Here is a 23,488-nt window from a genome sequence, read left to right as displayed (position 1 = left end):
CGAAAGATGCTGGACAGCTGCGGTGCTGATTGCTGATGCTGCCGAGGGCACACGAAAGCTAAAGATGATTAGACCCCCGATGCTAGACCGCCCCATTGGAGCATTCAGGGTGGCTGGAAGTGTGAATTTAGGCAGCGGTCGGCTGGTTGGTTCTTCGATGCGTGCCAGCCGGAGGTCGTTCGCGCGAAGGAATTGCGCCCAGATGTGATCCTCATTATAGAGGCGCTTTTCTTGCTTGTTTTTTTCGCGAGCGCGCTCCGCTGATTACCAAAATTTCTAGCACTGCCCACCCTACCAACCCAGCACACGGGGTCTGCGTGTGTGTGCGTGTTGATACATTTTCATGAGGTTTTCCGTTTCGATCGGAAGATTTTTTGGAGTGACTGTGGTGTCCCAAAAAACTAGTCGTTGGCCGGTTCGCTGATTACGCGCTCGCTGTTGTTGTTGATTGCCTCCACGGCGTGTCGAGAAGGAATGTGCGCGGATTTACAAGCTTAAAAGCGAGCAACATGGTGTCAGCAGCAGCAGCAGGGGCGAGGAGAACCAAGCTACAAGATTACTTACCGCGGTCCAGTGGGGCGCAGGGGCCATAGAGCACAGTTTGGACGGCAGCCAGCGCCTAAAACCCCGGGGTGATGAGTCGCGGGCGATAAAGGTTGCAAGAGGGCAGGAAATCATGCGACCGTGTTGGGTAATGGCAGAGGTGGTGTGCGCGTTTTGTGGCGATATTGCCGGATGTGTGGACGATATACCGAATTGTGTGTGTGTGTGAGTCGGTTTCTGTGTTCACGCTTGTTAAGCGTAACAAGCGCACTGTTAAGCACTGTGCAGGTCCATTGCAAAGTGGGCCAGCGTTGGAATCGTTTCTTAACGGACCCAGCAAACGGCTCGACTTTGAAGTTGGATTCTCCGGTGAGGCAGGGAGATTAACATTATGCTACTATGCTGAGAGAATTTAAACAGCTGCATCAAAACGAAATGCTCATCTTCTTAATTGGGTCAAAATTAGGCGCGGAAAAGTAAACCACAGAAAGAGCAACCAGAAAATGTGCTTCCTATATTGCTGGGATGAGCTTTTCTTTACATCTGCTGTAAGAAAGCTTGAATATTTCCGCTGGTTCCCCATCCTCCCAAATGGGTCTTAATTTTGGCTTCGAACTGGGATCGTGACCCTCGCACGATGGAAGATCGACTCCACCACAAAGCAGAACCCGTGAGACGGCAAAAAAGAGTGATCCAAAAATTAACAATCAGACCTCCCCCCTTCAACTCCTGCAATTGACCCATTTCTCGGCTGGTGTCTATTCCACCGGGTTGGAAAGTTCTCAAGCTTATTCTTTCGCGGTCGGAATATGACCCAATTTCCCACCATAAATAAGTTGGCCCCCTCGCTAAAGCCAACCCTCTTTCTGGGGGGAGGGTTCAGTGGTAGAGGAGGCACCCGAAGCTAGCAGCGCACTGAGCTGCGGCAGACTTAGATTGGGATTCTCCCCATACCCACAGCCAGAAGAATGTAATAGGCAACCCCCGGAAGGATGGATCTTGTGGTCTCGTTGGTTTGGTCGTTGGTTTCTCACCGTCTTCGTTTCGGCAATTGGGAGGAAATGATCTAGGCGCACGAAACCACCGTGGTGCAAGGGGAAGGAAGTGAACACGAGAGCTCGGCAACATATAGAACAGCCAGCATTCCGGAGTTGGGTCTGGAAGTAGGTCAAACACAAGAAAAGAGCAGAAGAGGCGAGTTCTCTACGATCATCGTTGCAGGGTAATGGGGTTTGGTGCCAACGGCAGCATCACTACCACGCTCCAGCTCAACAAACTCGTTCGGCGTGTGTATGTGTGTGAGTGTGTATGTGAGAGTGAGTGCACTGAGTAATGTTTTGTTGTTTTTTTTGCTCTTCTGACTCAACCTCATCCCCGTTAGACGTTGGGTTGGGCTCGTCTCAGAATAAGCTCAGACCTGTAGGAATAGCTCTACACACACATGCACACTCTCACGCACACTATCCACGGAAGATCTTCATCGAAACGGGGGAAACGAGAACCGGGAACGTAGATTCTTACCCAGTTCCCACTTTGCGCGCTTCATGGGCCCGCTTCGCTCGCCTGACGTTCGGTTGGGTCCGTTGCTTTCGCCACGGGGCCGGAACAACTCGGGAACTGGGTCACTGGTGGAGGGGTAATCTTCTGCCGTTGCACCGTTGTGCCGTGTGCCGTTGCTTGACCGACTGTGCTCGTGCGGTCGAGTGGGTTTCGGAGCAACAGGCCCGTGCCAACTACTGGCATGAGGCAGAATGGGAACAACGGCTCGTCTTGCTGGAGGATGAGAATGGAGCATGTTCGAATCGATCGATCGAGCGTTTCCTGTCAAGTGCAAAGGTGATGATGTGCGGCGAGAGCTGGGACGGGGGTCGATGTTAGAGGTCACAACGATGGGTAGGAAAAGGAAACAACTACGAGCTCATTACTAATAGGTACAACTATTTTCTTTCTTCCATTCTTTCTTCTGCGCTACAGGCGATCAAAATGTCCGAGGAGCCGAAGCGTCGCGAGTGGCCATTCTTCAACCTGATGGACGTGTACTTCAGCGATCAGGTGAACGATCCGACGCTGCGCCTGTTCTCCTCGACCAAGCGGTTCGACTCGGACACGCTGGACGACGCCCAGTTCGACGACGAGATCATGAACTCGACGGCAGCGGCCGCGATCGCCGCGGCTGCCGCAGCCTCGGCCGCCGCCGCCAACGCCGCTAGTCAGCACAAGATCAAGAACGAGCTGATCGCGAGCCACGGGCACAGCGGCGGGAGCATGCTGGACATATCGGACATCATCGGGGATGAGCACGGCGAGTCGAAGTTCGACCAATTCAAGCGGGAGATCGTGCTGAGCCAAATCCAGGAAATAACGCGCGCCGGCAGCGGCGGGGGCGGCGGTGGCGGCGGCGGTGGCCGGAAGGAGAAGAACAACAATAATAAGGATCACCACAACAACAATAACAACAACAGTAGCAACAACAACAACAACAACAACAACAACAATACCAACAACAGTGTCAGCAACAACAATAGCAACAACAACGCGAGCAACCATTCGCCCAGCAACAACAGCGCTAACAGCAGCCCGAATGGGGCCGGCCACAATGGCAACGCGACGCTGGAAAGCAAGCACAAGCTGATGGAATCGCTCAACCTCAGCCCGGGCGGTAGCCACCTGACGACGAGCGGCGTCAGCTCGCTCAGTACGACCAGCAACAGCAGCAGCGGGTCGGCCCGGGACGAGGCGAGCAGCCTGAACAGCAGCCCGACCAGCCACATGAGCAGCGGACCGCCCACCAACGGGCCGGAGCTGCGCAAAATGTCCAACGGACCGACGGCGGACTTTAGTGCGCTGCTGGCCGCGGCCAACAGCCACACGAACGGTACCCTGCACAGCAACAGCAGCGCGCTCAGCAGCACCGACCGGGACACGGACTACGATGACTATGCCGAGCGGAGCAGCCTGTACGACGGTGGCAACAATCATCTCAAGACCCTCAACCAGAAGCTGCTCCATCAGATGAACGAACATCACAACATCGATCAGGTAAATTGGTGGAGCATTCTTAGGTTGATTTCAAGCGATTTCTCAGCGATAGCTACGGACATACTTACTTGCAGTAATGTCTTTCCGAAGCCAAACATCTCAAAGCTTCATAAGCGACTTGGCGTCCAAAATTTTCTGATCTGATTTATTCACTGAAGGTTCACATAGATATTGCATTTGGGGGAATATCCATGGATACTCCATAACATCAGGATTAATTAGCTTAATGCATTTCTAGGCTATAGGTCTTATGGAGATTCGCCTTAGAGTCTGAGTTGATATCTTTGTATCAGACCTACTCATACGGTGTCATTTTGTAGTTAATTTCCCAGGGATTTAATCCGCCAGTTTCGTTCAGACATTACAAAGTTCACACTTTCAATAATAATCATCCGATATCAAACTTCTGACGTTTAGAAGATAAATGATTCCCCAAAAAGGACGTGACATGTGCACACCGTCTCCCCCGTCAAACACACAATCAGACATCAACGCCTTGCGCCAACTACGGTGTATCTATTGCAGCCGAGTGCCATTGTGCCGCTTGCGTAAGCTTAACAAAGGTAGTCAACACTACACGCTTCATAGAGGGGAGAAAAGGAGAAGGATTTTTGGCAAACGACTTTCCAAAAATTTGCTGCCGCAGAACGCACGCACTCACACACATACATGTTGTGCAGAAAGAGAGGGAGAGGTATGCATAGGGGGATGGATTGTATCACCGCATGACGTCGTGCCACCGATGCCAGCGCTGTGACCACAATCAACACCTCACACTCAAAACCTTTTGCCATTCGCCCGATGTTCGCCCGGCTGTCAAAGATATTCTCCACGCGCTCCGATTGCGCCATCTTGCGATGGTTCGTCCGGCAAGCCTTGAGAATGCCATATAAGCGTGCAGAATCTCACACGCGAAATTTTGTTAGCCCGGTGTAGTACTCGACAGCCGACGGGTGTGTGTGTTAGTTAAGATGGGAATGATTGTGTTTTGATTGGGATTGTGCTTTTCGGGGGCAACCACTTTCAGGATACTCGGTCCTCGGTTCGGGCGACAGCAATGGAAGGGTTAATTCTTCTCGCATACGCACCACGATCGAACCATTCGAACCACGTCATGGAGTTAGACGCGCACACACAACAATCAATCTTTGGAGCAAGTAGGGGGTTTCATTTTGATCCGCGTACTAATGAGCATCAACGAGAGGACTTATGCGGAGATCGACGAGTGAGAGAGAATAGTGTTGCAGGTGAAAATGGTGGAGATGATGAAATTAGTTAGCATTTGATGTTGCATGACTCGTCACCTTCGGCGGGCTTTCACGCTTCTCCGCTTGAATTCATGTTTAAATCAAAGAATCCATGTTATCTAAGTCTCGATGCTAAGTCAAACCCCTCTAACATGACAAATTGTACGAAAGAAAACGAAATTTTCGCCCTTTCGCCCAAAAACCACCCAAGACCCGTTGCTCATTTGCATGAGCTGACAATAAACAGCAAGTCGTTTGGATTTATGAATCGCCATTCACGACTAAAGGCGCTTATTAATAGCTACAGCGCTGTGTTTAGCGTGTTTAGGCTGACGCCCCTCCCGTCGAAAATCCCATTTTCCTGCCTCGATGCCAGCTCGTTCTGAGCCCCCTCTTAGACGATAGATAGCGCTTTCGCTTTCACCTGCCCGATGTACGTGACACACTTCTTAAGTGGTTGCTCAAGCAAGCGTCGTCAAACGGAGTGGCAACGCGCGCCATGCGCAAGACGGTTTGCTGTCGACAAATATTACCTATTCGCTTAGCAGCGCAAGCCTCAAATGCCGTTTGCATTGCTTCCTTTCCGGCGGGTCGTAAAGGAGTTCCTTGAAGAATTGCGAAAAAGGGCAGCACAGCACAGCCAAAACCGGGCCACATTTTGAAGCGTCTTCAGTATTGCTCACCCTTTGTTGATATGCGCAGCGACACGCTCGAAAATCTCCCTCGACAGGTTCAAAGTCCGCTGCGGTCTGCGTCGTTGATAATGTCCAAGCAGAATAGTTTGGAATAAGTCGTCCGTGGAGTTATAATGGTGGTCGTGGTGGTGGTGGTGATGGTGAAGAGAACGTTATGCAACTTGCGACCGCTCACATGCCCCACCCGCCACGTCCTTCTAATGCGGAGATGGTTGGAGATGTGAGAAGCTAAGCACAACCCCAAAACAAACACCACTAGAGCCACTAGCCCAGGGGTGCGCAAGCAGGGGAGGGTAGCTCGTACATGCCAATGCCCCTTTATGCAGCTTACTCCTCCATCTCGCCCTCCCCTCCTCGTGACAAACAGTGTAAGAAGTGTAATAAAATCACAACAACGAAAACCGAAAGGCGAAAGCACCAGCCTAAGATCGCGCGAAGGAGGCGAGCTCAACCACAGCGGAACCTGCTCCCTCTCTCCGTCTTCATTTTCGGCTGCCAATGTGTGCGTCTACCCAGCGATCTTTATTTTGATCTAATGCTCCAAAATTGTGCTCCCCACTCGTTGCACTCTACCCGTAGCAACAACAACAACTACAAAAAAACAACCTCCGACAAACCCACCCGGTAACCGGTACTGGGAAATCGATCGGTTGCTTGGCCCGCGGGGAGATTTATATATTTTTCGGCAACTTTCACTTTTTTTGTTGCTGCTCTTCTTCTCTATTCCCCTCGTGCCACACTGTGGTAAGTCTTTGCGGTTGTGAGTATGTGTGTGTGTATGAGTGTGGGTAGGAACAAGTGCACGACGGGGAACTCCCAACCACACGGTGGCATGGCGTATAGGAAGATTGCAAGCAAACGGTATTGTATTTATATAATTAGAAGTCCCCGCGTGGACGGTTGCGAAGGGAAACAACGCGTACAGGTTGCAGCAGGTTTCACAAAATGGCACCCTGGAATGTTGGAATTCAGCAACGTCTGTAGAAGCTGTTCCGACCTGGGAGGGATCCACGGGAAGGATTTCGGTTTCGTCGCATGCTATGGGAACAGTTTTGCATTTCAAATCAGAATAGATTTCACTTTTCACCAGCCGTCTCCAGCTTCGGGTTCGTCTTGTGTCGTATGTTCCGCGCACCTGTTGTTGTTCTTCCCGGTGCAAAACTGTCCAAGTGCCCGGTTTCGAAATATCGCTCCGGCATTGTTTCCTAACAGCTGGAGCGGTTCGAGCGGAGGGAGAAGCTACATTTAAGGGCCGCATTAAAGCGGCCATTGAACCCGGCCCAAAACTGAATCAAAACAGTGCGGTTTTTCGGTGGTTACGACATCGTCATTCGGAGCTTGCAAGAAATGCTCCCACTAACACTCGAAAGAGCCAGCGAAGTGGTACACCGCAGCAACCATCCGGAATTGCCGATTGTGGTGTGTTTGTGGTGTGTTTTTTTTTTTCTTTTAAATCTCGAGCTTCTAGCCGAATTTCGTGAACCAAGTGAACCATAAAGCTAGGCCAGTGTTGGTTGGCGGGGAGGGGTGGTATTTTTTAAAGTTTTGTTTTTATTTCAGCGTTGTTTGGCGATGTTTGGTTGTGTTGTTATTGTTGATGCTGCTGCTGCGAGGCGCCTCCACCCGGGGCCGCGGGGGGGTTGAGATATTCCCCTCACCCATTGAGGCTCATCCGCGTAACATACGCTCTCGCGGATCGCGTCTCGACCGAACGCATGTGCAGTCATCTCATCCGTCACGGAGTCGACGAACTCTCTTCGGAGCTCTCGAAATACATTGTGACCAACAGTATCGCCCCTTCCGTGCCGTGCTTGGCGATACCTTCCAGCGTTGTTCCTCTGCTTGTGTTTTGACTCTGGCAGTTTGAAAGACCTTCGGAAGGTAACACAAACGGTACCACCGGGCACGGCGATTGCGAAAAGGCCCGTTGTGTGTGTGTGTTTCGGAATGTTTAGAGGGTTTTTTTTTGGAGGTGGTTCACACATTCGTAACGACGCACGGCGTTCGGTACTGCGCAGTATCTCCGCTAAACTCGTACGGGGAGTTGTATTCTCGCTCCGCGCTCACTAGCGCAGCCCCGACAGGCTTCACTTTCGGTTTGGGGTTGGGGTGGTAAAAACAAAATCACACCTTTATCAGTGAGCGCACGAGGAGTCCGAAAAATGCCACACAACCACCGAAAAAGCATATAAATAGCAACTCTTCTTCTGAACTTTGGAAACCCCGATGGGTTTTGGGTTTGGGGTTTGGGCGGGTAGAGAGCGATGGGTCCCAATGGAAACGACCGCGTCAGCGGCAATCCGGATTGACGGTGGTGTTTTTGTTTTCCGGTTCTATTCCGTCGCATTGTTGTCCGCCCTCGTCGTTGACAACTTTCACTTTCGACCTGAAAACGCGCCCCGCGATTCCGGGACAAAGACACACGCACGCACTCACACGTAGCTTTGATTTGCGGGTAAGGTAAACGATCGGTGCGGTTGTGCGGCGTCTTTCGAGCGGAATGCAAACGACGTTTCGGATGCCAGGCGGGACGTCGGTGACGTTTGGCAGTCGCTTTTGCTTTCCGTTCGCTTTCATTGACTAATGTTGTTGACTTAGGGGTGGGTATGCGAACGGACCGACTGGACCCACGGGGTTTGCCGATGATGGGTTGCGCACTCATAACGCGACACACCTGTCCGATTGCCCAGGCACCGTGATCAGCCGTGATCGAACGTCGATCGATGGTTTAGAAGTCTTTGCCCTACCTAGCGGCCTGCCCATTACACTACGCGCTGTGCATCACGCAATGTGTGCTCAGTGGTTACGACAGTATCGGTTTGTTTGCGGATGGGTTTGAGACGGTTTCTGTCGTCCCTTTTGTATTGCAATCGATTATTTCGAATGGAGAGACGGAACGGCGCATAAAGCAGAACATTTAGATGCCGCTCCAACGCGCAGAGCGTCTGCATAACGATCATCCCGGCGAAGCGTGCACACTCGCACACTCTTGGTAAAGCCCCCAAAAGAAGCAAACACGCAAGACGCTCTTATGTATTGGGTAACAAATAAATAAATTAAGATTTTTCGAACTTTTGCCTTCTTTTCGGGAGCCTAGGCGAGAGGTAGCTCGGGCACGAATTAAGAGTAAAGTGTGTGTGTGTGAGACGAAGAGAGAAAGAGAGAGAGAGAGAAGAGAGAAGAGAGATAGTAACTGCCTAAAAAAACAGACACCGCTCCGAGTGGCGCATTTCGGAGGCTTTCATCTCATCGCATCCCCCCGCGCACAATGCCGCGAGGTCATTTGCGGTAGGGAGGATTTTCGGTGCCGTAACCGGTTCGGTTGTGCCATTTCGAGCGGACCTCCGCGGTGCCCCTTTCCCTGCTGAATGTTTGAGTGTATATATATTTTTTTGTTTTGTACGTTTTTCTTCCATTCAGAAAGACCACTTACCTGCTCCGCATTTTTGGGTAGGTTTTACTATTTTGCAGCTCTTGCGTCTTGGCTGCATCCGAGAAGAGAGTTAATTTTGGAAGAACAAGTTTGGAGCGTTTAAGTTGAGCCGCAGTGCTGGTTGCGTTTATTTTTGGCCTTTCTTGCGCATTTCGGTGCAATGGTGCAAAGCGATCATCACGCAGCGATCTTTGCAGACTGTCGTGACCATGGAAGTGGGGAGAACGAGAATCACAGATTACAGGTTTATAAAGCACTGGAATTGCTGATAATGTCAGCGCAGCTAGAAAAAAGGAATGGTGCAATATGCAGGCAAAGATTCACTTTCAGTTCCTTCTCAGCAATGGCAATGATGGCAATGGCTTAGAACATATCTTTGAACCCGTCTTTTTCCATCTTTTCTTCCTTCCAGTACCTCCTATCGTGGCGCGGATTCCACGGCAACATGTGCAAAGGATTCCACAGCCTGCAGCGGGACGGACAGATGGTGGACGTGACGATTGCCGCCGGCGGCAAGATCTTCAAGGCGCACAAGCTCGTCCTGTCCGTGTGCAGCCCGTACTTCCAGAAGATCTTCCTCGAGCACCCGTCCCAGCACCCGATACTGTTCATGACCGACGTCAACAGTCACCATATGGCCGGTCTGCTAGACTTCATGTACAGCGGTCAGGTACGGTAGAACGAGCCTGCAGCTGCACGCTTGCACTATGGGAATGATACTAATTTGCTTGTTCTTTTTTTTATTTTGTCTCACTCCCCAGGTTAACGTCAAGTACGAGGACCTTCCCAACTTCCTGAAGGTGGCGGAAGCGCTACAGGTGAAGGGGCTGCACGGCGAGGTAGGTTCGTTGCCCGCGCGTACGCGCCGGCGTTGAAGTCGTTTGTTTTGTCTTTCCTTCTTTCTGGTGGGCGATCCTACTAGGAAGCTGTTTTTTTGTTTTGTTTTTTTTTTTTTTTTGGGGGAGTTTAGTGTTGGTTTTCGGGACGGTTTTGCCCGTGCGACGTGACGTGACGAGCGGCAAGCATTAGCTTTCTCTTCCTATTTTTGGAGAATGGGTTTTGTGGACAGGCCGATCGAGTCATCGAACCGCCCGCGGGGTTGTGAACGCGCTGGGAATGAAAATGAGAGTGCTTAGCGTATGGCTAGCACGGACCGCTGTGACAAACGTGGTGAAATCAGATACGGATGGCCTGATACTACTGCTACTGCGCTGCCTCTGCATGTGTGTGTGTGTGTGTCTTTTGTTGTTGTCTGGGATGTTTTCTTTACGTGGAATCGGGTGTTACTCGGAATCCCGTTTTTAATAGATGTGCTAGCATTACGGTTTATGCTGATTAGGGCTTTGCTGCCATTCTACTTGCACGTGCACCGAAACGCGACCGATCCCGCTCGAGAAAGAGAAAGTGCATGCGTATGGGCGGTAAATCGGTGTTGAACCATCCCTTGTCCCGGATATAATTGTTTTTTTTTTTCTTTTGTTTTTCTTCTTCTCCCCGTTGCCCCGTTGGCGCATGCGTAGAGCACAAACGACTCTGAGGAGCGAGACTACCAGCAGCAGCAGCATCAGCACGCCCTGCGGTTGCAAGAGCAGCAGCGGTTGTACCACCAGCAGCAGCAACAGCAGCACCAGCAGCAGCTACATCAGCAACAGCAGCAGCAGCAGCAACAGCAGCAACAGCAGCAGCAGCAGCAGCAGCAGCAGCAGCAGCAAAAGCTTGCCCAACAACGTCAGCAGCTGCTACAGGTCGCTCAGCAGCAAGCACATGCCCAAGCACAGCAACAGCATCAGCAGCAGCAACAGCAGCAACAGCAACAGCAGCAGCAACAGCAACAAGCAGCAGCAGCGGCCGCCGCCCAGCAGCAAGCCGCCGCCGTTGCAGCCGCCGTCGCCCATCAGCAGCAGCAGTTCCAGCACCATCGCAACAACTTCAAGGAGCTGATGAAGGCGAAGCATGCGGCCGCGGCCGTCGTACTCAACGAGGACTATCTCAACAACAACGCAAGCAACGCGAACAACAACAACAACAACAGCAGCAGCAACGGCAACAATGGCAACCTCGCCAGCAATGGCAACGCGAACGGGCCCCTGTCACCGTACGCCAGCAAAAAGATGCTCGACACGCAAAAGTACCAGAAGTACTACTCGAAGCGCAAGCTGGTGCAGCAGTACGAGCAGGAGATGCGGGCCGAGAAGCGCAAGCTCGGCATCGAGGATGTGATACAGGCGGCGGCGGCCGCGAACGCACTGAACCTACGTCTCAACAACGGTGGCAGCCCGATCGGTTCGCCGACGGCCGTCGCGGCAGCAGCAGCAGCTGCTGCGGCAGCCGCCGCCGCACTCAACCCTCCCGGGACGCCCACGAACGGTGGCACTAGCACGGACGATGAACAGCAGCAGCAGCAGCAGCAGCAGCAGCATCAGCAGCAGCAGCAGCAACACCAGCACGGTCAGCAAACGTCCGTACTGCTGCAGAACATCAAATCGGAGCCACAGTACGACGACGAGGACGAGGGCATGGAGGTGGACCAGGACAACAACAACTCGCTGAACGCTGCGAACGCCAACACTGCCCACAACAACAACAACAACGAGGACGATTACTACGGACAGCACGATCAGGGCGTGATAACGACGGGCAATGGCAAAACGATCAAACATTCCATACTCGAGCCAAATATAGTATTAAAGCAGAGCGACGAATGTCTCACGACCAACAATCAAACGGGTAGCCTGAATCTGTGCAAGAACGTCAGCTAATCGGCTCGATCGCACTGTTGCGGTGGGCCTTTCTCGTTGTTTGGCGCAGCGTCCTCAAACGGGGGTGCAGAGATGCAAGGATTGTGGACGGCTTGGGCGGGGCTGGGTGTAGACGAGAAGTGTAGACTGTAGATAGATAGTAAGGGAGGACAGTGTAACGTGTAAGCTAACTTATTTATTTGCTGTGTGTATGTGTGAGTCGTGTAAGTGTGACGTAACTGTGAGTAATGGAAAGGAGGCTGCTTGAGCGATCATTGCCTGATAATAATAATAATAATATTAATATTTACAATAATAATAACGATAATACGATGTAGTTAATTTCGATCGATCGATCTACAGCACGACGATCGCGATCGCTCTAGAAGATAATCGCACATGTAATCGCACTGCAAGGATTAAAGGGGGATTTTTGTTTATTTGGAATTAGCAAATCGTGAGCTACGTGTGTGAGTTACAGTTTCGGCGTTTCTCGGCGCCGGGACAGACTGGTTGAATAGTATTTAGATGTAGTATTTTTGTAACATTTGTTTTTCGCTCGTTTTTGTCTCTTGATGTGTTTATTCTTTGGTTTATTTTTACTCGCTGATTGTAAGAAGTTTAAACAATGGTTCTACCCTTGCACCCTTTTTGTTACTTTTCATCCCTTGTGTAGTTTCCATCATTTAGCGTTGCGTGCGATCTTTCTGTCTATATATACACACACACACACACCAACACACAAATCACTCACAAACCTCACACAGGCTTCACGCAAACAAGCACACACACACACACGCATGTGCGTATACTTATTGGTCGTTGCGTTGATTTTCGATTGTAATTCAGGGGTTTATTTATTATCTTTTTGCATACGTGTGTGTGTGTGTGTGTGTGTGCAGGCGGAGGTGTATTTGTGGGTTTGTTGCATGCATTCACGTGTAATAATTGCTAGCGCGCGTGCTATCGTTGTTGATTATTTCTTAGTGTGTTAGGGGCACACGGGGCGAACTGTTGATGCGACACAAAAGGAAGGCATTGCCAGCACAGCACCTGTGTGACCTAATTTATACATATATACATACCCATATGTTAACGTAATGAAAAAGGCGATATTTGATGTATGCGGTCGCAGAGACACGAAACAGAACAACAACAACAAACAACAATTACATATACAGATACACATTATTAACTTAGCTGTAAGCACTCAGTATCGTGTAAGCGTATGTAACTATCCTGGCAGCAGCTGCCACAAAAGACACACCGTTCAGGTCACAGAACGATACAGGCCGGAAAAGGAATACCTAAACCCTTCGGACCTCTGCACATACGAACCTTACGGGGAGGATGTAATGCAACGATGTAGCAAGCAGGAGGTTGCTGGTTGCTGCAGGTCAAATCAAATTGTCAGCTCAGGTGTTTTCATGATTCTAGTTGTTGTTTGCTGTTTTGTACGTAAAAGAAGAAACGCGTAAACACGCCACCCAATAATGTAACAAACGTCCTGCTCGAGAAACAAAGGAAAGAGGGAGAAGAACGTTTTTCCGCAGCGGGAAGTAGTGAGCCTCCAGGATGGCCGCAATAGTTTATAAGACAAGGCGGGGGACAACCCCCAACAGACAGGCAGGCAAGAGGGAATGGTATAGAGAGATTAGCATAACCACTTTTACGGACAGTTCTGTGCAATTGTGCAATCGAGCAGCAAGGAAGAATTAAAAAAATTCCCTATTTGTAAATCCACGTTCAGGAGTGTATCCAACAGGCATAGGCGTAAGAAAGGGCATACAATGAAGGACAGGCTTGTACTGAAGACAACAAAACACTCTTCACACAGCTCTCCCAGACAGACAGACAGACAGACAGGTAGGCAGACAGGCGGTTTCTCGGTTAGTGCTGTTTTGTTTCGTTTTGTTAAAAAAAACCATCCTCATCATCATTATCATTCACTTGTATCCGGGTGTTAGTATTTATTTTGTTATTTGCCGTACACGGCACGAACGGCCGTTCCTGCGAACGTACGAAAGCGCTCGATCACTTTGTTTTTGCATGTAATGAAACTAAACTATTGCTTCAAATACACGATTGTTGTTTAAAAAAAATCCCTAGTACATGAACTGCTCGACAGGCGTTTCGTTTCATTTTTCGGTTCCGTAGCATTGGGTTTCCGTTTCGAGTGTTGCTGTCGGGCGAGGGCTGTGTGGTGGCGTGAAAGCAGGTTGCGTATGTATAATTAGATAGCTATAAACTCCTTAAGCATTCTTCTCTCTCCGTCACTCAGCGCTATCATTGAGTTGGGTGCCGTAGGTGTAGGTAATATGCTGTGTATGTAACTTATCATTGGCTACTACTGTTACTCAAACTCTTATTCAACCTACGAACGATCGTACTACATTACCTGATTTGTTGTGAAATACTTATGAAATAATGAGATATATATTAATAAACTGCGTACAGGATTTAAACTATGCTGGCTTAATTGGGGTACGAATTTTCGCACGAAGATTTTCCTTATTTTGTGTGCTGAAGTTGCTGTGTATAAACCGACGGTGTTTGGGCAGAGTTATGTTCACATTGTTATCACGAATAGTTTGTTTTATTTAGTATAAAATTACGACACTGGCTCCCTTGATAAAAGTATAATTGCAAAGCTATGATAAAGATGGGCAATGTAAGTGTGGCAACGTTTCATGTGCATTACAATACTTAGGCGCTTGTCGTTCAATCAGCCGCTTGCTCAAACTCGATCGAAGCGGGAACGATCAAATCGTTTGTCAAAAATGAGATAAAAGTATTCTTGGATGTTTGTAGAAGATTTTACCATATTGTACGCAATGTACTGAGCAGGACATTTATGAAATAAGTTAAAGCAGCAAAGCTGTTCTAATCAGCTGAAACAACCGTTCCACTTCGATCGAATTTGAGAAAGTAACTTACTATGTAACTTACGTTTGCTCAATGTACGTATGCGTAACTGGCCCGATATGTATGTTTGTAAAAGGACACAGGAAGCTGAAAATGAAATTTGTACTGGCCTATCCTGGGACAAGCGCAGACAGAATAGATAGAGTTGACATCATATGGTCGATTTAAATACGCTTGAGTGTAGAAATATCAGAACAAGTTGGGCTCCTTTAGTATAAAACCATTATCAGCATACGGTCAGCCAAGTTGATTCCAGAAACAGTCCACTAAACATAAATATGCAGCAGCAAATAGAACGTGTTAGCTATTCAGGTGAAAGATAATGCAACGGATTGTTCAGATATTTTTTGTTGTTATTTTTTATAGTCAATGTGCAGATTATAAACTTTAAAAATATATATACACATATTCTATATTACGATTCAACGGTGATTGAACGATTGTGAAGTGTGTTTTTCTTTTGTCTCACTAATCCATTTTATAGATCAGTAAAACTGAATATGAATATAAACATATCACATTATTTGTGTTATATAATAAAATATTTTAAAATAAATGCCGCTAATAAAGAGCCATGAAACTTAGAGATATGGGGTAAGGTGGCACCATGAATATAATCACCATGCTAAAATCTTTGGCAGGCGAGCCAAGGGATTGCAGATACTCCATTATATTTGCTTTGAAACACTTATGTTGTATTCTTATTTTGCCTAATATTGACTTAATAAGCATAGTTTGAGGTATAAACCATATGGACAAAATGTAACGGTAAGTTCCAGCCAATGCCGGATGTGATAAAGTTTTCATCAGAACCGTTAAATTGACAATTATTGGCTATCCAATAAAAATCATTACAAAAAAGTCATAAGGATCTACGTTATCGTCTCACGGTTATCGTTAAAGGCACTTTGTTTATGTTATAAAATCCAAACAAGATGTTATTTATGTGCAGAAACGATGAGTACATCATCTTTAAGTAGTAAATACCCAATTTCCAACGACTCGTAAATGCTTTTCAAAGTCATTGAAAGCCACATGCACCATGCCATTCGGCATTTTCTCCCAAATCTTCACTCAACGATTCCTGAATTCGTCCTCACTCAAATGAGCTTTGCGAACGGCGTCATGCTTTGCAAGCATATATCCCCAATGACTGAAGCTGCAGGCAATTCAGATGAGCTGATGAACTAAGGCAAATCCTCCTAACCCCATTCTTTAATCATTTAATCATAGCCATTTTTATAAATTTGATTCATATTAAATTTGTTTTTGTTGTGGTTCTAGTACAAGGGAATGGAAGGCCATCAGTTTCTTTCGTACCTTCGTATTCTTTTGATATTTTCAGAGCTATGGTTTTTGGCCTTATGCTTAAGTGGTTATTTTTTATGAATTTGAATCATCAATTTAAACAACCAGTGTGATATTATCTTTGTAGTATTATCTGTGTGGATATCCATGCATTGGACTATGTATGACTTTGTATGTAATTGAATTAAATGTCTCAGGGGTTATCGAGAAGTTCCTCCCATTGAATTTCTTAGTTTGATTTCGATAATTTTCGACTTAAAAAGAGGCCGTTATACACGCTAAAATACGGTACACCTAGTTTAGTTGAACGCCTATGTTAATTACACACAATGGCAATTTCCCGTTTGCCCACATAGCTCTACAAACCAACTCAGTTGATGAAGTTTGATATCGTTTGACTGCTGGTACATCATGAAGGCATGCTCCATAAATACGATGTTTTTACTTGATCAAAGTTAGCAAAAGTTGTGACTACCTTACTACTATTTTAATCCTTTGCTATTGTTTTGGAAAGCTTCACTGCAAACTGGCAGTATTTGTTTCGAAAAAAAAGGAAGACAATCTGTAAAAAAATCTTTCATTTGACACGCAGTGTCAAGAAACACAATAAAAGGGGTCTCGAGTACGTGCATCACTTTTACGTTGCCACCCGATACATGCTTCGATATGAAAGAATACGAAAGTTATGTTTGCTTCCAATCTTATTTGAAATTACCTGGAGGTTTCTACAGTCCTTCTTATACTATAGGATTTTTTCTTAATTAAATGATTGAATTGGAGTTTTCATTTCGTCGAAGTCTATTAGTTTTGCTTTTCTAGTTCGAGTGCTGATTTGGTACGTTTAAGCAACAGTAGTGGCCATTATACTGAAGGAAAAACACATACACTAAAGACTTTTACAGTTTTCCGTGTTAAGATCCCATTTAAAACTTTCATTCTGTCCTGATGATGGAGTGCAACACTTTCATAATGATGTAACAGCAAACCACCCAACATTGTTATACTCATTCTACAGTTCATTAGCTCCTATAAAACGAACGGAGCGGCAAACAAGTAGAAGCGTTAACCGTCAAATCACACAATACCTGTTGAGTCTAATGGTGCCATGCAATATTGATGGCTGTAATGTTCTTTCTATTTTACACTGCGACAAACCCAACCGGCAGAAGTTAATCGTTGGTGTTAACGTGCGTGCGTGACAATATAATGGGTCTTCATTTTGTCACCGATAAGCATCACAATCAATTGTTTATCAACCTTTTTAACAATCTCGTTCATCAATTTATTCAGGCAGGAAAGCTTCCTTTGCGTGTATATAAGCAGCTTCACTGGAAATGGGTAGTTTCAGTGTGTTTTCACCCGTGTAACCGTGTTTCGTGCAAAATGCACTTTCCAATGGTGTTGTTTCTGGTGTGTTCTATAGCAGTACGGCCCAGCAGTGCCGCGATTGAGGTCAAAGCGTCCACGACCCGTTGCTATTCGCCCGCGTTTCTAATGTACGAATCCATGATGACGAAGTTCCTGGAGGGCTACCAAACGCTCACGACCATCATCGGAGACGATACGGTAGACAATGCCATCATTGAGGCGATCAAGTGTCACCGAGTGAATATGTTGCAAGCTTCGTACAAGCTCTACACGGTCGATACGTACTTCCAGTCGGCCGAGAGGGATCGAAATGATCCAACCTATGGCTACAATCTCAACCCTTACCCGCTCTGGGAAGCGTTGTACTGTGAGGCGAACGTGTCCATGGTTATGGAGGAGGTTCTGCCGGCGATTGCGTTTCGCAACCCGGTGGCCCGGGTGGTGCTGCTCGTACGCGGCATCGCAAAGTACGATATGCTGCAGTTCTTTCGCCGCGCCTGGACACGGTACAAGATGCTGGACATACTGATACTGAGCCGCATCGACTATCAAACGTTGCTGGTGTGTCTGTTCAATCCGTACCTGGCCGGGCGGGACGAGATGGCGGACGAACGCAACATGTTCTGCTATCATCTGCGCACGATGGAAGATGTGGCACAGTTCAACCAGGAGGCGCAGCGGTTCACTTACGAGCGGATTAACAACCTGCATCACTATCAGCTACAGGTGGCCATTACGGATGTGGAGCTGATGTCGAAAGCAGTTTACTTTCGAAATGGGTCGATTCATCGGTAGGTAATTGATTGGTTGTTGTGTGGCAATTGCAATAGAAAGTCTGATTTTTTTGTACAGTCTGTGTGTAAGTTACGTGCAGGGTTGATTTAATTACGGTTATAGAACGTAATGAACATTCTAAAAGTTTTAACACATTTTTCGTACATTTTCTCCTCCTCATTGATAACATCCTGTTGATTTAGTATTATGATGTTTATGCTGCCACCATATTGTGCCTTTGCATTGAATTGTGACGTCGCAAACTACTGATTATCGTGTTCTATCACTGTCCTGAATTGATTTTGAAGCTAAAAGAAGGTAAAAACTTGATTCCAATAGACGCTCGTAGATTGTGGGTTGTTGTGTTAGTGAAACGGTACAGTGTAAAAGCGACCTTTCAAAACTTGTCATCAAGCCCATTTTTACATTATACTCGCTTTGGTTTGTTTAAACGCAGGATTAACCACAAATAAAATATTTCATAAACACGAGCTAAGTACTGTTCTAAGCACAAATCCTAAACAAGCCATCCTTAAATTACGTAAGACTCGTAGGAGTAAGGAGGAGTACCTTTCAGCGGTATAATTTGTTATACTGAAGAAAATAGGTAGATGTTCGAGAGATGCTCCAACTACTACAACTTAGTAGTAAATTGTTTCATAAAACTACACTAACATTCCTCTTAATCAAAATTAATGTATGCTTCCGAGCTCTTCATTACTACGCCCTATAAAAATAAGGGGTTTAAAACTTTAAAAATAATAAGAAATTTCATGAATTATTCAACTTTTTTATTGACTGCTAATACATTACAAAATATATGATTTCCAAGTAATTCAAAATATAAAAAGACAAATCATGATCAGAGGTATAGAAAATGTCCTTCATGGGTTCAAGTTTCAAATTGAAAAACACACTGTTTTTATCGTTCCAGTTCGACAAACTGTATTTATCGAACTTGAAACACACTGAACCATAACTGGGCGAAGGTTGGAAACAAGAAAGGAAGATCCATTGCTTAACACGCTACGTTATTATTTCTGGCATAACGAGTAAAGTACTTCACAGCTTCGTCAGAAAAAGATAGAAGAACATAAATTTTCAACGGCAGTTTGAATTCATAGGGGCCCTTCACGATTCTAGTCAGCTTTTAAATATCGAGTTTGACAGTTGACGACTGAAATTATGTAAACACTCTATAGAAAACCACACACAAAACTAGCCTGCAAATTTTCATTCGAGATTATTTTAGCCTGAAAGCTAGAATTAAATTCGAGTACCTGCTCGAAAAAAGGGCAACATAAGGCGATGTTTTCATTTATCCTAAAGTGCATTAGAGAGAAAAAGTGATGGAAGCGAGAATCAAAGTGAATGTATTTTTTTTCTTTATTTTTATAGAGACTTCGAGCCGGTTTGCATCATTTGCCTCTTTTATTAGTCTAATTAATTCTATACTTAAAAATTAACATTCTTCTTTGCAAGCCATTTGTGGCTTGCAAATTACCTTATGCTGGGAAGTCTCCGTCTACTTAAAGCTATTATCTGTTGATTTTATTTAAAAAGTGTCTGTTACAAACGTGGTTTTGGTTAGAGTTCTTTAAAAAGTTTAGAATGAAGGAATTTAAAAGTTTACGCTGGCAATCGCTGTCTGGTGAGAGAATGGTTTCGATGCTGTGGTCCAATTTGCAGGTGATGCGTTCCGCTGTATAACCATGGCATTCGGTAAATATGTGGCGGACGGTGATGTCGGCGCCGCAGAAAGTGCATAGTAATGGGCTAGATTTTTGCAATAAAAAGGTATGGGTGAGCTGGGTGTATCCTATCCGAAGTCGTGAAAGGATTCTCTAGTCTTGGTGTGATGGATGGTTTTTCCATGAGTATTATGGCATCAGGCCGAGTTATTACGTCCTGCGTTGACTACTCGATCTGCTATTTACAGAACTACTCGTTTTACAGAATACCTGTGTGACCAGGAATTCAGCAGAATGCGACTTTGGGTGAATTTGGTATATTGCAAAGTTGTTGGATGTTTGTCTCTGTGTAGGCCTTCATCAGCAGCAATAACCAGGGCTATTGCTTCTGCTGTGAAGATTGAGGTATGGTCTGGTAGCCGGATGGCGCTGTTTTCGATGCTGGAGTAGATTGCACAACCAGTGGAACCGTTTTGTACTGATCCGTCAGTGAAGATCAGATGGTGGTTAAGGTATTTTTGCTGCACAAGTTCAGCAAAATGACGGTTTGCAATGAGACTATTCCAACCAGCCCGAAGCTAATTACCAGAGATAACTACCAATTTGGATGAGTTTGATGACTGAGAGGAGTGTTTGTTGTATTAGCGTGGTGAAATCGGTGTTTGCCCTTTGGATAAGGGCATCGGCCTTGATGTTTTTCTCCATCATTCGTCCTGCAGCTGCTGCTACCAACGTGTATTCACACCGGTTGATCTCATAGCATGGTTTTATTATCAAATATGAATGTCAGTTTTTGACAAACAATTAAACAATTAAAAACATTTTTAAAATCGGCATTCAGAAGCAGAAGCGATAAAAATCAGCCTTCCAAATACATACACCTTGGGATAAGCCCACCTGTATACAATACCCACTTTGATAGCTGCTAGAAAACTGCTATACAATGCAAACAGCTTACAGGCTGAAACCTGCGGTTTCAAAACGGAAATGGGCCCATAGACAGGTTGTTAAAAGAAATGATTATGAAAATGGTTGTTTGACCTGAAAATGCATAGTTGATAAAATGTTACTCCTAAACTAAAACATATCGAGCAATTTGTCTTCAATGAAAACAATCTATTTAAATACAATTTTTCCAACTATCTTCTGAATTGAAAAGTATATTTTAAAATGCTCGAATGGTCTACATTGCACAATGCTAAAACATTTTAATTTGTTTCTTCTTTAAAATACATCAACTTCTACCAATAAACCAGCGCTATTCAACTATTAAAAATGTAATATAAACGATAAATTATCTGTATCTTCTTTATCTTCTACCTACCTTCTATAAGCTATCAGTACCTGGACGGAGAGATGGTGGAAATTTTTCGCCAAAGAATGAACTTCACCATCAAATATCTCGAACTAAACTACCAAGAGTCGGTCGGCTTCATTTCATCGAACGGCAGCATCGGTGGATCGCTGAAGATGCTCGAGGAAAATACGATCGATCTAGCGGCAAACTCGCGTTCGATTATGCAGCACCCCATGCGGAACCTACAGTACGTCCATTTCCTGTGCCCCATCCGGCTGGTGTTTGTGGTCCCGTTCAACTATTTCGTCAATCGCTACAAGATGGTCTTCTTCCATGCCTTCTCGCTGCAAATGTACTTCACGAACATTGCCATGGCCGTGCTCATACCGTCCCTGCTGCTGATGCTGGTGCGCCGTGACTTTTCCGTACCCGCGTACGTAAAGGAATCGTTTCGCATTCTGGCGATTGTGTTTGCGTGCAGCGTCGCCTTGCCACGGAACACGCGCCATCGCCTGGTGCTGATGGGGTTGATGTTTTACAGCATCGTGGCCTACTCCGCCTGGCAGGGCATTACGATCGTGCAGCTAAACCAGGACGGCGAAAAGCTGCGCAACATACAAACGCTCGAGGAGCTGGCCGAAACGGACCTGGACCTGAAGGCCATCGTCACGTTCGGCAATGCGATTCGCGGCAAGGCGTGGAATGGGAGCGATGTGCGGGGCCGCATAGCAGCGCGGCTCGATGTACAGTGGACGCCGTCCAACATCAGCATCATACCGGAGGTGGCGGACAATCGTACAACCGCGGTGCCGATCATAGAGTATTTTGTGGAGGTAGTGCGATCGCGCTACTTCGACCCGGTGCGGAAGCGCAGCAAGGTGTACTTCATCCATGAACCGTTCATCGAGTACCTGACCGCGATGGCACTGCCGAAGAACTCGCCACTGTTTCCCACCATCCGACGGCTGACGATGAGCTGTCTCGAGAATGGAATCGTGAACTTTCAGCTATCGCTCATACGGCACAAGGGCGTGCTGCTGCAGATCGCCCAGAATCGCAACAGAACTTTGCGCGACGAACCGCCGGCCAGAAAGGTGAACCTGTTCAACATGCGCTTTGTGTTTTTCGTGTATCTGGTAATGAATGGAGGGGCCATTTTGGTGTTCTTTTTTGAACTAGCTTACCATCGCCATCAGAAAAAGCGCACAACATTGCGCAGCAATCGACGGCGGGCACGTGCAAGACGTTCTTCAATTATTTGGCCATACATCGAGTAAGGGGAAAATTCATACTAGTGATGGGAGCTCGAGATTGTATAGGTGAATCCACTCCAACTCCGACATACTTAATCCGGATCCGACTCCGAAATAAATATGGCTCCGAATCCGACTACTCAGCTCGAATACAGATACAATTGGCTCCGAATGAAACCGAATTACTCCGCTCAAATTCAAATGTTTGCTATTGAATCCGTTTCACTACCATTCTTGATTCGTAGAGAAAAATACTTACATTACAAAAGCAAGGTATCAAGCAATCCTAGCTTCTAGCTACTAACATTGCTGCCTTGATAGCTACCGCCCATTTTGCCCATCACTAATGCACACCAACACTAATTCACCTTCGTGATTGACACTACATCAAAAGTATTAAAATATTTTTGTTCTTATTTACCAAATCTTCTACGTATTTATCTTTGGAAAAGTATTGGAAAAATCATATTTAAAATAAAATAATCCTCGAGAAGCCATGCGTAACGCCTGCCAATAAAATCTCACTCATGTGTCTTAGCTTAATGGAGGCGCCTAGTGGCTTGATGAAAAATACTGTAAAATGAATTCTTGACAGAACAGGTAACATAGAAAAAGTAAAAAAAACAATTGAAATTCATTGATTTCAAGTATAAATACAATTGCGGTGTGAAGAATAATCCTGTAATCAAAACAGGATCTTTTTCATCATTTAATATTTGTATGAATGAAAATGATTGAAGTTTCAATACATTGAAGGAAAATTCTAATAATAAAACTAATTTAAAAACTTATTACATAAATAACTAAACACAATTAAACACCTTTATGGGTTAAACTATCAGAAGCGATGAAAGCCATTACTAAAAGCTACCAATTCAAATGTCATGTTTTTATTTGTAATTTAACCAATAAAAAGTAGCAATGGAAGTCTAAAATATTACTAAGAATGTATATAAATGGAAAACTTTCTAATGCCATGTGTGTATTTAAGCTCATTTTAGATGATTTAGTCTGAGATTTTTGTAACTATGTTTTTGAATAAAAAAGCCTTCCTCAAAACTCTTTTTATACAGTAGTTTCATAAAATAGAATAAAAGTCACTTTTTATGAAACTTTGTCAATATCCTACTCAACTTGTACACAACTAAATGAAACCATATTTTAATGTGATTAATAT

The 23,488-nt window shown here is 45.9% G+C and overlaps 2 protein-coding genes across 7 annotated transcripts in view; both read left to right on the top strand.

The window, feature by feature from the left end:
- LOC121588690 (putative uncharacterized protein DDB_G0282129) overlaps positions 1-15,028 on the top strand; it is a 55,238-nt gene extending 40,210 nt beyond the window's left edge. For all 6 annotated transcript variants that reach the window (XM_041906929.1, XM_041906932.1, XM_041906930.1 and 3 more), the window contains exons 5-8: positions 2,518-3,582; positions 9,370-9,627; positions 9,719-9,796; positions 10,478-15,028. In XM_041906929.1, coding sequence (XP_041762863.1) covers positions 2,518-3,582; positions 9,370-9,627; positions 9,719-9,796; positions 10,478-11,716 — 2,640 coding nt within the window. In that variant the 3' untranslated portion in view covers positions 11,717-15,028. The remainder of the gene's footprint in view (positions 1-2,517; positions 3,583-9,369; positions 9,628-9,718; positions 9,797-10,477) is intronic.
- Positions 15,029-17,804: 2,776 nt separating this feature from the next.
- On the top strand, positions 17,805-23,044 carry LOC121589513. Its single transcript, XM_041908485.1, has 2 exons — positions 17,805-18,087; positions 21,096-23,044. The coding sequence occupies exons 1-2, from the start codon at positions 17,810-17,812 to the stop codon at positions 22,333-22,335; spliced, it is 1,518 nt and encodes a 505-aa protein (XP_041764419.1). The 5' UTR covers positions 17,805-17,809; the 3' UTR covers positions 22,336-23,044.
- Positions 23,045-23,488: the final 444 nt, after the last annotated feature.

Source organism: Anopheles merus, chromosome 2R (genome assembly GCF_017562075.2).
Source record: "Anopheles merus strain MAF chromosome 2R, AmerM5.1, whole genome shotgun sequence".
In the NCBI taxonomy this organism is placed as follows: domain Eukaryota; kingdom Metazoa; phylum Arthropoda; class Insecta; order Diptera; family Culicidae; genus Anopheles; species Anopheles merus.
The sequence above is the reverse complement of the archived record's forward strand: the minus strand, read 5'-3'. Positions and strand labels throughout refer to the sequence as shown.